General features: G+C 41.3%; 1 protein-coding gene across 20 annotated transcripts in view; it reads left to right on the top strand.

Annotated features, from left to right (window-relative positions):
• The window catches only part of NFIB (nuclear factor I B), a 299,659-nt gene that overhangs the window by 271,809 nt on the left and 13,157 nt on the right, over nt 1-14,693 (top strand). For 12 of the 20 annotated variants that reach the window (XR_014520632.1, XM_083482267.1, XM_083482278.1 and 9 more), the window contains one exon: nt 6,335-6,423. The exons of the other annotated variants lie outside the window; for them this stretch is intronic. Coding sequence is in view for 11 of the 12 variants with exons in the window: in XM_083482267.1 (XP_083338393.1) it covers nt 6,335-6,423 (89 nt within the window). In the remaining variant the exon portion in view is untranslated. The remainder of the gene's footprint in view (nt 1-6,334; nt 6,424-14,693) is intronic. 20 annotated transcript variants of the gene reach the window in all.

Here is a 14,693-nt window from a genome sequence, read left to right as displayed (position 1 = left end):
GCCGTGATGAATGAAAAGAAAAATCAAGGGGTACATGAAATAAAGGCAATCAATCATTTTATATTAGTTGAGAGAAATTCTAAATTAGAAAGCCAATGGTTTTAGTTCCAGAGAGGTGTTTTAAACATTCACCATTCCTTTTAATATACTTTGACCCCTTAGGAATAAATATTGTCACAGGTACATTCTGTGTTTCACAGGAGGAGCCATTGGAGAGATTTATTCTCTCAGGTTATGAGAGGTATTGACGTTTATTCTTGAGTGCTTTTTTATTATTAAGTAACATAACATAGCCTATATAAATTGTAGTAATGACCATAAATTTAGGCTGCTTGTATAGTTGATGATTCTCCTTAAAAATAGTCTCTTCAAAAAAATAATAGTTTGGTGGAATTTCCAATGAAGCAATTTATTACTGAAAGTTGCTGGAATGATTCCATCGATGGGAGCATTATAAATATAATTTTGAGAGCTCATGTGCATGGGGAAGCAATATGACATATAGATTTTAATTTACAGACCAGGACACTATGAGATGCATGTTATTAAACATGTAACTTAATATGCGGATAGCTACAAAGTCAGGGTTATTATTAGGAATCATAAATCTAACTATTCCTTTTTCTGTGGTGGTCACACATTGGCTCCTAGCTACTTTAAATTGCTAAATATTTCCATGCTAAAGCAACAATAGCATAATAAATCTTTTTTTAAAAAAATAAACACAGATTTTTTTTAATGCTAATAGGCCTATGCAGCTGCAGATTTTTTTATTTTTTTATTGAGTAGCCAGTCATAGAATTGTAGAGTTGGAAGGGACCTTGAGGGTTGTCTAGTCAAACCCGTTGCCATGCAGGAATTTGTTTTCCAGCATGGGGCTCAAACCCACAACCTTCAGATTAAGAGTCCATTTCAATAATTGCTGTGCATTGCTTTTAACCATTTTTTTAAAAAATAAAAAATTGCTATACAGGGCTGTATATAAATACTTCTATAACTAAATAATGTAGACGACCACTTTGAGTCAATTGTGGCGCAGATGAAATTGTTAATATTGGTAATCAATGGATTACTCTGGATTCATTTCCTTCACTTTGTTTTCTTCTTTGTTCATGGTTAAAGAGCAAAGATTCTTAGTCCTTAGTTTTGCCACCAGACCTTGATGTCGTTAATCAAAGAGTAATGCATCAAGGAGCTTCTGGTTCTATAGAAGCTGCAAAGGGTTCCATAATGAGATGACTGGCAGATACCTTGTCTGCCTTTTCTTAGCGTTCCTAGGGCAGCCTTCCTCAAATGGGCATGCTCCTGAAGTCTTCACTGCAAGTCCCCTGAGCCCCAGCCGACATCACCATTGCTCTGAGATGATAGTTGCACTCCAAAAACAATAACAACAATTGGTGGGCACCAAACAGGAAGGGTGGTTCTATGGTATACTTTCAGTTTGCGTAGGGCAGGCACGTCCAACTTTGACCTTGAACCCCCCCAAAAACTTTGACCTGAACCCTGAACCCCTTTGACCTGAAGGGGGTAGATCACTGCCAGTTTTTAACGCTGTGAGCAGATCGCAGTCTCTTGGGAGTTGGCCACCCCTGGTGTAGGGCAATGGTTGAGCTCAACATGACTCGTTGTCAACTTGTTGTAAATAAAGATTTATACCTTGGAGCTTATCTCAGAATCTCCTACAAAGGTAGAGAAGGTTTTGCGTCAGACAGATCATTGCAGAAAGAGTTCTGGGGTCGGGGGCTGAACTTTTAATGATCTGAAGTGAAACTTTTGCTAATGAACAGGCTCTTTTCCAACTCATACCATTGGCTGGAGTTATTAGCCAGGATTTCAAATGTTTATTAGTTTGTAAAAATGAAACTGGAATTGTATATTCCCCTGATTTATCAACTGCTTTTTTTAAAAAAAACTTTTCACTAAAATGGGCTAGGAAATGATGTGAAACTTAAATATTTATTAAAGTTTTAAAATGCTTTGTAATAGATCACCTTTCCAGCAAGGCAAGTAGATTTTCACGACCTAAATGTTATAATTCTAATTTCTTATGGGCAGGACGATTTTACAGAGACAATATACCTAATTAAAAAGCCTGGGGAAGTGAAAGCAGAAGAGAATTATTTATCATATTTAAAATGTTAGTCTTCTATGTGCTGGTGTTGGTCCAGTTACTGATACATTCTTAATACCATAGCACTACATAACATTAAGGTATGGGTTTTTACCAGTGCTTGGACTCTGAGTTTGTAGATATATATAGGGGTACATAGAATTACCTTTAGGCAGGCTTGCCCCCCCCCCCCTTTGCACCAACCCAACAATATGAGATGTAGTTAAAGAAAACTACAAATCTCACACGCCAGATTGGCATTTCACAGCAGCCATTCCAGCAGGAAGTTGTAGCTCAAGACACATCTTTTGGCTTTTACATGATTCCATTAATAGTGGAATAAATCTTCTTTATTCAAATCATATACGAGGAAGCTGAAACAATAATTGCAGACACTGTCTATGGACTCAATATTGTCAGGCAAAGACTGAAAAGGCACTAGAGATTTTTCTCCAACAAAGCTTTAATAGATTTAGGAAACAAGTTATCGACGCTTAGGCTGTTCGCATTGTGTCTCTTATCATAATTGACAGTTTGACGTAAAACCTAGTCACATGACTGTCAGAGACACATGCGAATGGATAAGAGGTCACATTTCACATACTCTTGTTGGAAAGGAAACACATTTAAAGGAAGTTTCACTCAAAACAATGACAATATGCATATGTTTATAGCCTTCCTCAGTCAACAAAAAGCAAAGCTTGGTCTCATATCACTTGCTGCCTTTTCCATATATATATTTACCTAAGCTGCTGAACAAAGAGGTGTGGAAGGAATATTAGCCTTAGAAACTTTGTTAAGACGTGGGAGAATAATATTAAATGATACATGATGTGTTTAAGAAAATTAGTTGTAGGTTTGTAATTTTTTAAAAAATACAATACTAAAAATGGGGTGGGTGAGTTTCAATTAAGATGTCCCTGTTTCCCGGGGACAGTCCCCGGATTTACAAATCAGTCCCCATACAAAATCCACTGAAGTTGAAAAGTGTCCCTGGATTCATTGAAAAAAGTCTGGTAACCTTAGTTTAAATAGCATTATATGAAAATTAGATTGGGATCCAAAGAGTTGCCTGCTGCCCAACTTCCAGCTCCCCTGCAGCCCAATAGCATCCAACTTAAAATGCTTGTGTCTTGATCCAGCAAGAGAGATGCAGCTGATCTTTGCTTCTGGTACTTGGGACTGTGATTGCAATTCCCAATGTTGCATTAGGAATCAACCTGTGCAGCTCAGTTCCTGCAATCCTGTACATATTTACCTAGGGAGTTGGCCCTATAAAATGGCCCTTCACAATGGTGACCATCATCTTAAAAAATAAATAAATCACATCTGTTATTTGTTGAATGAATAGGTGCCAGTTGGTGAATGCATTTAGAATAGCAATTTACATGCAGGCAAGTTATTACTGCACGTATCTTTGGATTAGGTCCTCTGTGGGTGTGTATGTATAATTTTTATATTCTTAGGTTAAGGTGGCCGTCTTACTGGCATGTGTGCAATTGCACATTTATTTTTATATTTAAAAGTATTTGTATGCAAAGCATATTACTGGTGGCAAATATTACAAGCTTTGCAGTTTTCTTAAATTACCATACCATTCAGATCCTATTACACGTGTATTATTTATCATAGTTATTGGTAAGAGAATCTGAAATTATTTAATAAGGCCAGTATATTGACACACTTTCTAATCAATATAAAGGTTTTGTACTAGTTTCTAAAGTTTTGATTTAAAAGCTTTTGACATATTTAGTTAAGAGTCTAGTCATATTTTGTGCCAAACCACCTCCCCCCCCAAACTATAATTCAGAACACAAAGCATGGCTTGAGTTTTCAGCTATCAGGCAAACCATGATTTCAGGTTTCTCACCTATTTTGATTTCTGTTTGCTCAGCACTCTTAGCTACAGTGTCTTCCAGAAGCAGAACAACAGCTGCGTGTCGAGGTCCCCAAGCCACCCTCAAATAAAACACAATTCACACAGAATTTTTGTTTAAGGTTTTTGGCATAATTTTTTGGCCACAGCTTTATTGATTACAGAATGTGAGTGGTTGCTTAGGCATTGCTTTGCGACTCTCTCTTTCCACCTGGAGGTAGGAACAGAACTGACATCCGCAAACCTGCGAAAGTCAAGAAGGGAAAACATTTTGGGGAGAGAATAGAGCTGGGTGCCAGGCCCTCACCTCTCCCCAAATGCTCCCAGGGGCTCTTGCGTGGCCCTAGCCCCTTGACAGGGGTTCACACAAGAGCATGGCAAGCCCCTGGGTTCCTTTAACAGAATACCCTTGCAACAGCAGCATTAGAGGGGCAGGCACAGCCAACCATACCCCCTCCACCAACCAAATTTAACCAGTGCCTAACCGCAACCTTACAAGTTGTGACAATTTGCTATGCAGTAGGCAAAAAACAAAATGGTACCGGCCAATCAGCCAAATGGAAAAATTCATACCAGGCCCCTGCCCCAAAGCAGACAACCCCATGACAGGCATAGCAAGGTCAATGTGAACAGCCCTAAATATAGGGAGGGTGGGCGGGTTATCCGATGCGCGCAGCGAAAAGAGGCAGCTTAACGCTGCGCGCAGGGAATAAATAGCCCCTTGGCTGTCAATCATAAATTGCAACATCAAATTCTCCCCAACGACCAAGTGGTGCCCAATAAGATTCGTGGCCATCCAGACTAACCCGCCCAGCAACAGAGGGGTGTCTTGTTTGCCCCCACCGCAACACGTGCTCTCCATGAAGGAGAACACGCTCTGTAGCTCTTGATTTTCAGTTCAGATATAATTCCCAACCATAACTGGCACTCACCATAGCTTACAAACCCAATTTTCACATCTAGGTTTCTGATTCTGGTTTGCTGATCAATTACAAACCATCGTTTGTCAATTCAGACAGCACAGGGTACGATTTCTGTGACTGGGCAGGAATGTGTCTCTTTCTGGTTGATTTCCCTGGTCGTCGTCCCCCCCCCCCCCGATGTTTTAAAAAAGATTACACTGAATTTTTCAGATAACGAATAAGAAAACAGTCAGGGAAGGTCCTTTTCCATTTCTGAAGACTCAACGGCAGGAAAAGCAAGAGGGCAGCAGTCAGACAGGGTCAAGGCATGGATATTATCTTGTCCTCAGCATATATGTTTTTCAGGAAAGGACTATAATAAATTGAGCTGCTGTGAAAGTCATTGCTCTAACTTTTAGAGGCACTTAAGGCTTTCCATTGGGGGATGGGAGGAAGAACAGCTTTTAGGTACAATTAATTACAGTATTTGTGTTATCTTAATTGAATTTGAAAGTGTGATTTGGTACTTTTTAAATAGTATTTGTATAGTATTGGTGAGTAGGGATTGAAATCATACTTTTCCTATGCTTTCTTCATTAGACTAGATGGGGCTTATTTGCTCAAACATAAATATAATCACTGCATCTTTTCAGGAAATCTGCTAGCACTGTAGGGCAGCTGCCAGATAAATGGCTGTATAGGGTTACATGAATAATTAGTGAAGAGCAGCGCTGATGATTTGGTGATCTGGGAAGAATTTGTTTCAGCTTACATGTAATGCATTCTCCACTGTATTTTAAAGTCTTTTAAATGGTATTATTTTGCTTCTAGAGCTAGATTAGATTATTTTACCACTGCATGTTAAGTGATGCCATATTCAGTAACACTAAATTAATCAACCTCTATTACAAATGCCTCCACCCTTCTTGAACAGTAAGATAAGGTCATTATGTAATTTTGGATCCTCTTTCCTTTAAATTGCATGTCATCTGTGTATCACCAAATGCATGCTTTCAAGGTATTGATTTTCCCCCCTCCCCCTGTCCTTCCCCCCCCTAGTACATTGAATAAATTTAAGTGGTTTTGCTTTTCCTTTTTTTGTTTTTAAATTCACTATTGAACATTAACATTTCTTTTTTCCCCCCAGCTCAGTTTATAATATAATTAATTGCTAAATACCGGTTATTCTTTTATGCTTTTATTAATGGAAAAACACATCCAAGTAGCATTTTCTTAATGTGAGGAAAAAGTAGGATTTTGTTTTGCACAAGATGTGTTATGATTTTATTTTTGAAATTGTTTTTGGTTTTTTTTACACTAGCACTACTACTACTTGGGGATGTAAGGTTTGTGCCATGTAAAGTACTAGTTTGCATGCATTCATTTAAAAACTAAAAACTGTAGTACTGCTCGATCCATATCTGACTGCTAGGTTTCAATTGACAGCTGAGGATTTGTGACTGGACCTTGAATCAAAACGGCAGGCATTTATACCCCAGTGGCAATGAGGATACATTGGGAATTACTTGGCAAAGGTAAAATTTTAATTATTTCCAAACCTAAACTCTCTTGGGTTCTTCGTTATCTGTTTCAGGTGGCCTTCGGGAATATATTTGTCAAGATCTTAACTACAATATATATATATTTTTTGTAACGTCTCTTGAATTACATGTTTTAGATTAGCTGAAATGATGCAAATTGAACTTTTATCGGTTAAAGCACTTGGGATATGAAATGTTGGCTGTCAAGTATAAAAGTTTGTGGAAGAATCAAATTTATGGCTGCATGTTTTGAGGCTTGCAAGTTCATAATCAGAGATTATATGGGTTTAAAAAAATAACAAAAAGGAACTGGTACAAGAGTTTAGACAACGTACTCAGAAAAAAAAACAGTTGATCTGAATTTCAAACATTAGTATGTTTACCGAGGTAAGTTAGAAGTCGCATGTCTTAAAACTAGCTTTTGCTTTCATAAAGATTTTTACTCTTTGCAGGTGAGGAAAAAAAAACCCCATTCCTACAAAAGACAGGAATTTTTAAAAGGTCATTTATTTAATCATGGCTTTAGCATTATGTGTGAACAAGTTAAGCTGCTTAACGATGGTTTGCTTACTGCCAACAAACAATGATATGAAACCCTTGTTTCTTATAATTTTGGCATGGCATTACATGTGAACTCAGCTCAGGGATTGTTTTTGTTGTTCTCGTTCACACATCTTGGCAAAGAGTATATTAAGGTATGTCAGCCTTGTCTTGATGATCCTCCTTATGGAGATCACACAACTGATTCCCCACCACCACCCCACACAATAATGTTAGTATTGTCTAACAACAAGAATCACTCCCCGGTTCTTGGAAAACCATACAAGGTGCTAGTCCACACTTCCTATTGCATAGGCACATTTAGCACACATATTCACTCACCATACACACAAGACATACATGTTTCTCTCTCACACACAATCATGTATACATAGCCAACATATTTCTCCCTATTTGTGAGTCTGCAGGGGAAGGTAGGTTTTGGGGACCCCACATTGAAGGCACCCTGGTGCCAAAAAACACTCCCCAAGCATCACCTGCTGAAGACGGCCATCCAAGTAGGACCAGAACCACTGCAAAGCATTGCTGTCCACCCCAAACTCAGATTGCCTCTCCATGAGGATACAGTAGATAGTATCAAGAGCCGCTGAGAGATCAAGGAAGATTAACAGGGACACATTGCTCCTGTCTCTCTTCCTACAGAGGTCGGGATTATTTATGAGCCCCTAACTTTTTCTTTAGATTATATTATTTTACAGTCTTACCTTGGTTTTCGAACAGCTTGGTTCTCGAACGTTTTGGCTCCCAAACACCACAAACCAGGAAGTGACTGTTCTGGTTTGCAAACTATTTTTGGAAGCTGAACGTCCGACGGGGCTTCCGTGGCTTCCAATTGGCTGCAGGAGCTTCCTGTAGCCAATCAGAAGCTGTGCTTTGGTTTCTGAACATTTTGGAAGTCGAACAGACTTTCGGAACGGATTCCATTTGGCTTCCAAGGTACGACACTGTTTCAAAATAAATCACTCATTAAGAAGAAAAAGACGAGTTTGGATTTGATATCCCGCTTTATCACTACCCTAAGGAGTCTCAAAGCGGCTAACATTCTCCTTTCCCTTCCTCCCCCACAACAAACACTCTGTGAGGTGAGTGGGGCTGAGAGACTTCAAAGAAGTGTGACTAGCCCAATATCATCCAGCAGCTGCATGTGGAGGAGCAGAGACGCGAACCCGGTTCACCAGATTATGAGTCTACCACTCTTAAGCACTACACCACACTGGCTCTCTTGATATAGACCACTTTTAAGTATTGCAAACATTGCCCAAATATATACAGAGATAGAGTTTAGTTTTGTATGGTTTATGGTTCTATCACATTGTACACTTTAATTAAGTGAAAAACAATAAATTTCCTACACACACACACACCCCCTCCAAAAATATAAGTAACATCCCCCCATATATTAAAAATGCTCAATTTTAAGAATACAAGACTTGAAGGAGTTTTAAGTCTTGTATTTCTTCATCAAGTGAAAACACAGCGGAATGGATGTGGAACTGTTGTTGAAGAGAGGTTCCAAGTGCACAGAATCTTGGATATACATTTGTGTTCAACATGGGGTCAGAAAGATGCTCTCTTTCTGGTGGTGGTTCATTGAATTGAGTCTTTAGAAATGTTTGACAAGAAGTATGAGCTATGACTTGATATGAGAATTTCAGTGGCTGCCCTCGAGAGTCACACAGTGGTCCCATCAAGGACCAGCTGGGTGAGGAAGAGTGGCCAGAGGCTGTCTCCCAAGAGCCCCCAGGGAGGGCTCCAAAGATGACAAGTTACAGCCTGGTGGTGGGACACTGAGAAGCAGTCAGCAGAAGGGACGAACTGGGAGCTGATAGAAACAGGAGACTTGAGGGGACTCAGGAAATGGAAGGGCCTTCCAGGAAGCATGTATGCAGTCAGTCCCAGTCCTGCTGACTCTCCTTCTCCTCTGACCCCACACTCCAGGAGGGTCTTGCATGTTGCTGAGCAACGTGCCAGACAGACCCAGAGGAGGGCTCACCCTGTCAACTCAGCCTTCGCCTGCTTGGGAGGGAACCAGAGTGAGAGGCTAGAGGGGAGGGGCATGCCTAGAGCTTAGCAACAGCAACGCCTTCATTGAGTTAAGACGAACCAGGGACATTGCTGTGTTGTTGTTTTTCTGATAATAAAAAGCTAATTGCGTCCTGTGCTTTCTGTGTGTGTGCCAGCCCTGTGGATGACCTGGCTCCTTGACAGGTCCTAGAATGCTTATAATTTGAGCTTGCAGCTACCCTACCTCCCAATCAGTCTTGGCTGCACTGTTTTTGGTTGCCACCGAGTTTGATCTCTGTAAAGAAGGCATAACACCCTAGATCATTGTTGTGCCATTGAAGAGTCCAGCACAGGACAGCTTGCAGTATTTAAGCCTTTCTTAATTGGCAGTGGCTCGTGAGCTGGCTCAGCACTGTGGTAGTTCAGGCAAGCTATAGCAACAGGGCCGTCTTTACTTGGGGATGCAAGGGGTGTGGGGCACCCGGGCACCAAATGCTGGGGGGGAGGCAAATGTACACCTACTGTATACCAGTCCCTCTCAATTGGCGGCCGTGAAAAGCAATGGCATGAAAATCCCCGCCCCCTCCTCCATTGCTTTGTTACTTTGTAGCGTCAAATATTTCCGAGTCAGGAAATGTAAGCATTTTTCCCTGCTGGTTCGTTGTTACTGGTGAGCGATTCCCCCCCTAAAAAGGTCAATTTTGGCTTCCCCCCCAAAAAAAACCTCAATAAAAGTTAATTTGGGGGCAGCTAAACTAAATTTGGGAGCACTGGGCGGATATTTGCACTCCGGCGGCACATATGCTAAAGACAGCCCTGTATAGCAACACCAGTTTTGGAAGGGAGACACTGCAGTGCTACCTCATCACGTAAGCCTTTGCTGCCCTTAACATCAAGACTTGTCTTGGACCAGAGGTCGGCAAGGTTTATCTCGCCTGGGCCAGTTCACTCCAGCGGAGATCCCTCTGTGGGCCGGATCGTGTGCAGCTGCGATTGCCGGCATCTGCCTCTGCACAGACACAATTTCCAGCATCTGCGCAGATGTGATCTTCAGCGCCTGAGCATGTGCAGATGCGATTTCCAGCACTGCGGGCAGCTCGGTTCAGGGGCCGGTTAAACAACCCCCGTGGGCCACTTGTGGCCCATGGGCCTTAGGTTGCCTACCCCTGTCTTGGACAAATACTTCTGTATTAGACAAACAATGTCCATATGGAAACATAGAGAGTGCATCAGAGAAGTTTTTCCATGCTTTATCCACTCTCACAGTAGGACTGACCTTCTGAAGCCCCGTCCAGGCACAGTTGGATTTCCTTCTTTAATTGTGAACAATTTCACTTCCCAAGAAAACAAAGCACTCAGTTAACAACCGAAAATATATTTGGTGCCCTGGCTTCTTTGCACCCCTAGTGCAGAAGACATGTAAGGATGTTCAAACAAGCCTCCTAATTCATTCTGTACCTATATGTGTGCATGTTGGGTGGTAGCGTTGTTTGAACACCTCATTGTTCGAAGGCAAGATGCACAAAGCAAGAGGGTTTCTTTTTGGCAGTGTGCAAACCAGATTCTTTCTCAGTTCGGAGCGGAAAAATGTCCTCAGCTTAAAAAAGCCATAGGAATTGCTGCACTGTTACAAAATTCAAGCCAATTGTGCAAATAGAGAACCAAAACTGAGTTTAAAAATCCAGTAGTACCTCAACAAAAGCGTTTGTATGCTCCTGCTCAAATAATCCGAACCACGTGGAAGTCAGCTTTGCACAAGTAGGCTCCAGTGTAGACTAGTGTTCACGAGGCTCAATTTTTCAGCAGCTACTAAGCTGCTATTATTGCAGGGCTGGGTCGTTAGCAATTTTGAACTTTGGCTGTTTTCTGCTAAGTCTTTCAAAAACAGTAACAGTGTTAAGGCGCTCATTGTCAAGGTATTGTAATTTATATTTCAAAAAGCAAACCTTTTTTCAGTCTTTTTTTTTTTTAAGGGATAGCTGCTAATTTAACATTACTTTTGCTGTGCCCAGGCATTTCCTGCTTTCACTTTGTTATTGTGACACAGAAGTACAGTACAACAGCTGGTTTGTTCTTAGAGCTCCTGAGGAGAGCCTTATTCTCAGAGTGCTGAATTTCCTTTTCAGCTGTAGCCGTAGGGGTGTTCTTAATGTTCAACTTTTTAGAGCGGCATTCTTTGCCTCCCCAACCCCTCTAAAGAGCTGTGATGCTGATAAGGCAGTGAGATGGAATAAGCTTTGGCATGTGGGGGAAGGGAGAATGAGAATAGTCCTGCAGATTTCGGATTCTAACAAAACAGGCAAACTTTCAAAGAACTTAATCAAAATCAAGTAACATTGTAGTTGTAGTAGTAGTTGTTGTTGTTAAAGTTTGTGCTGCAGTTAGCCAGAGGGTTACTTTCTGTATAACGTATTTGCTTGCTTGGGACAAAAAATGCAAACTCAACTTTTGCAAATAAAAACAACAAAACGAAAACATTGCTGATAAAATCATTAGTGGTGGGGAAAGCTGGAAGGATTTGGTTTTTTTATCAGTTTGTCACTATCTCTGTTACACTTTCCACCCAACTCCCTAATAAAACAAGATGTGCAGAGAATTATGTTTCCTTTCCATCTAAGCAAACATCTTCGGAACACTTCCTAAGAAATTAATTGTATTCCAGCCAGACTTGCATGCTGCCATCCCACAGGAAATGGGTCAGCAATCCATTAAGATGCCATTAGATAATCTAATTTGGAACTTAATCTCTAAATTAACCATGCTCCATACTTGAAGCATACTTGAGAGAGAGAGAAAGAGAGAGGGGGAGAGAGAGAGAGAGAGAGAGAGAGAGAGAGAGAGAGAGAGAGAGAGAGAGAGAGAGAGAGAAGTTTGTTTGAATCGATAGGGGAGCCGAAGCGTGAAGAAGCCTGTTTGTTTTTTCTGTAGCTGTGGTCACGTCTCAAGCCGTCTGGTAACCAGGAGAAACCAGACATGATGTAATTCCAGATTGAACTTGAACTTCAGGGACTCAGAACGGAGGAACAATGGACCATAGGAATCAATAATGTCCATTTTCCACATGATTATGTTTGAAGCTTTAAGTTAACCTTTATGGAAGAATCGGCAAAAAACAAAAACAAAACAAAAACAAAACCCTACAATGTGACTAAAATGAGGGGAATCCACAGACAAAATGTTTGAAAGAAAGCAACTCTCCCACCCCCCCAAGTGTACTTTGAGAGTTGCACTGCAGATTCCAGCAGGATTAGAAAAGTTCCCGCGCTGCAGTAAACCAGTTGCTTGTTCTAAGCACTCTTTGTTCAGTTAGGTAGGATAAACTTAATCTTATGTTTCCTGTCAGATGATTTTAGCAGTGTTCTTAGAGAAGGATGAGTATGTTTTTTTGGGGGGGCTTTAGAAGTGGTAAGAGCACCATTAACCCCTTGATGATTTCAGAATATCACTTTTAAAATATGTGTGTGTGTGTGTGTGTGTGTGTGTGTGTGTGTAGTGTAGTGTCTTCTTCAACCGTGAAACTTGTTTTTTATACTGTGATTTGTCCTTTCTGCGAGTGTTTGGCATGTTTATTGAGCAAACAAAAATAAAATGCTAATTCTTATTTATATTAAGTGCACATTGTAATGAACCGCTGTGCAAAATTTATTCAAAAGGTTACAGAAATTTGGGGGGGGGGGCGAGATAGTCAGTGCTTGTGTGATTCTTGCCAACTTTAAAAATAACTTTTGAAAAGGAGCGAGTTAAGGTTCTGTCACAGAAACCTGAATCGGCACCCTGGAAGCTGAAATGCTTTGAGGTTAACCTCTTCTGTGCTATTACGTATGTGAACTGCAAAACATTTATCAGTGCAGCTTACTTTGTTTCAAGCAAACTAAATAACAGAGATTTTGCCCTGAATCCAGCACGGTTAGATGTGCTTACGTATCCTTAAATCTGTGTTGGAATTAGACCACAATTTATTTTTGCTTCATACCTAAAACTACAACGTAACCTTAGGTGTCTTCCCTCTAACAACAAAACAAAACATTGCAAAAAAATGCATATATGGCCCAAGTCACTGTGAAAAAAGAAATCACAGGAATACAGTATATATCCATTCTTCGTGAACTGGTAATAGAAATTTTGCTAACTTTTGACATAAATATGTGTGGCACTGCCCACATAAAGACAATGAATAGTAGGCTTAAGATGACCTACACTTCTGGGGAACATTGTGATAGAAGTTTGTAGGCAGGGGTGAATGAAGGCTAACCAACACCCAGGGTGGGGCAAATGCCAGCTGTGCATGCGTTGCACCGCTACATACAATGCATGCATGGCGTCGCTACGTAGGGCGCATGTTCGGCATCGCTACGTACAGCGCATGCATGCGACACCGCACATGCGCCCTATGTAGCGGTTTGCTGCCAGTGCCGCCCGAGTGCTGTACGGACGGCACTGGCGGCAAACCGCTATGTACAGCGCATGTGCAGCTTCACTACATACAGCTCTTGCATGCGACACTGTGCATGTGTTGTATATAGCGGTTTGCCGCCGGCACTGCTCGAATGCCATATAGACGTTGGCGGGATCCTTTGCTCGTGGCTGCAGCCACGAATGAAGAATCCTCCACATGCGGTGGCGCGATGGCTGCTCGTGCCGCTGCGCCCAGGGATGGCAGGGCGAGCACCCCGCGGGGTGCCTTCTTGTCACCCCTCCAGACATGGCACCTGGGGCAAACTGCTCCCCCTTGCGACGCCACTGTTTGTAGGTTCCTATTTTCAGTTGATTGCCAAGTAACCATGTACAGTGGTACGTCGGGTTACATATGCTTCAGGTTACATACGCTTCAGATTACAGTCTCCGCTAACTCAGAAATAGTGCTTCAGGTTAAGAACTTTGCTTCAGGATGAGAACAGAAATCGTGCTCCAGCGGTGCGGCAGAAGCAGTGGGAGGCCCCATTAGCTAAAGTGGTGCTTCAGGTTAAGTACAGTTTCAAGTTAAGAACGGACCTCCGGAACAAATTAAGTACTTAACCCGAGGTACCACTGTACTTGCATATCTAAATATAACCAAGATAAGGATCAGGGGATTCAAATCACTGTACAATAGTTCTAATTTCATGTTTCTTCACAACAGTGACCCCATAAAGAGGGAAAGTTGGTGGGAAGAACATTTTACTAAATAAAATGGTGGGACACCACCCCAAATCTGACACAGTTATTAGCTCCCATTTCTTTCTCCCACTGTAACTTCTCCAGTGTTTTGGGGAGATGAAAGCATACAAGGAACAGTCGCACTCATTTTGCTTTCTCAGTAAAATCAAGGGCAAATTTTTGCTTTCTCGGACAAATAAAGGGCAAAATTTACTTTAGCACTCTTGGATATGTTCTCATGAGGATTATGACCATCAGGAAATGCACTGGATAATAGTTTTCATTACTTCGGCTTAGACCATGGGACCATGGCCCAACCATGGGAAAATAAGGGACACGTTACCCAGAAGTAGATTTTCAGATGAGCCTGGTTTGGACTTGTACGATTATGACCATTATGCGGGGAGTGCTAAACTGTAGACCATGTTTGAGGATATTTATGGAAACCTATTCTCCTCTGAGGGGTTATCTATAGCTTGTTATATTTGCAGGAGCAGCAGTGTGAGAACAGAGCAGGCAACATTTTGAGAGAGAAGAATTCAGTATATCATTTAGGACAGGCA

This window comes from Podarcis liolepis, assembly GCF_965112155.1.
Source record: "Podarcis liolepis genome assembly, chromosome: 17".
NCBI classification, from domain to species: Eukaryota; Metazoa; Chordata; class Lepidosauria; order Squamata; family Lacertidae; genus Podarcis; species Podarcis liolepis.
Note: the sequence above shows the minus strand (reverse complement) of the source record. Positions and strands in the feature narration are given on the sequence as shown.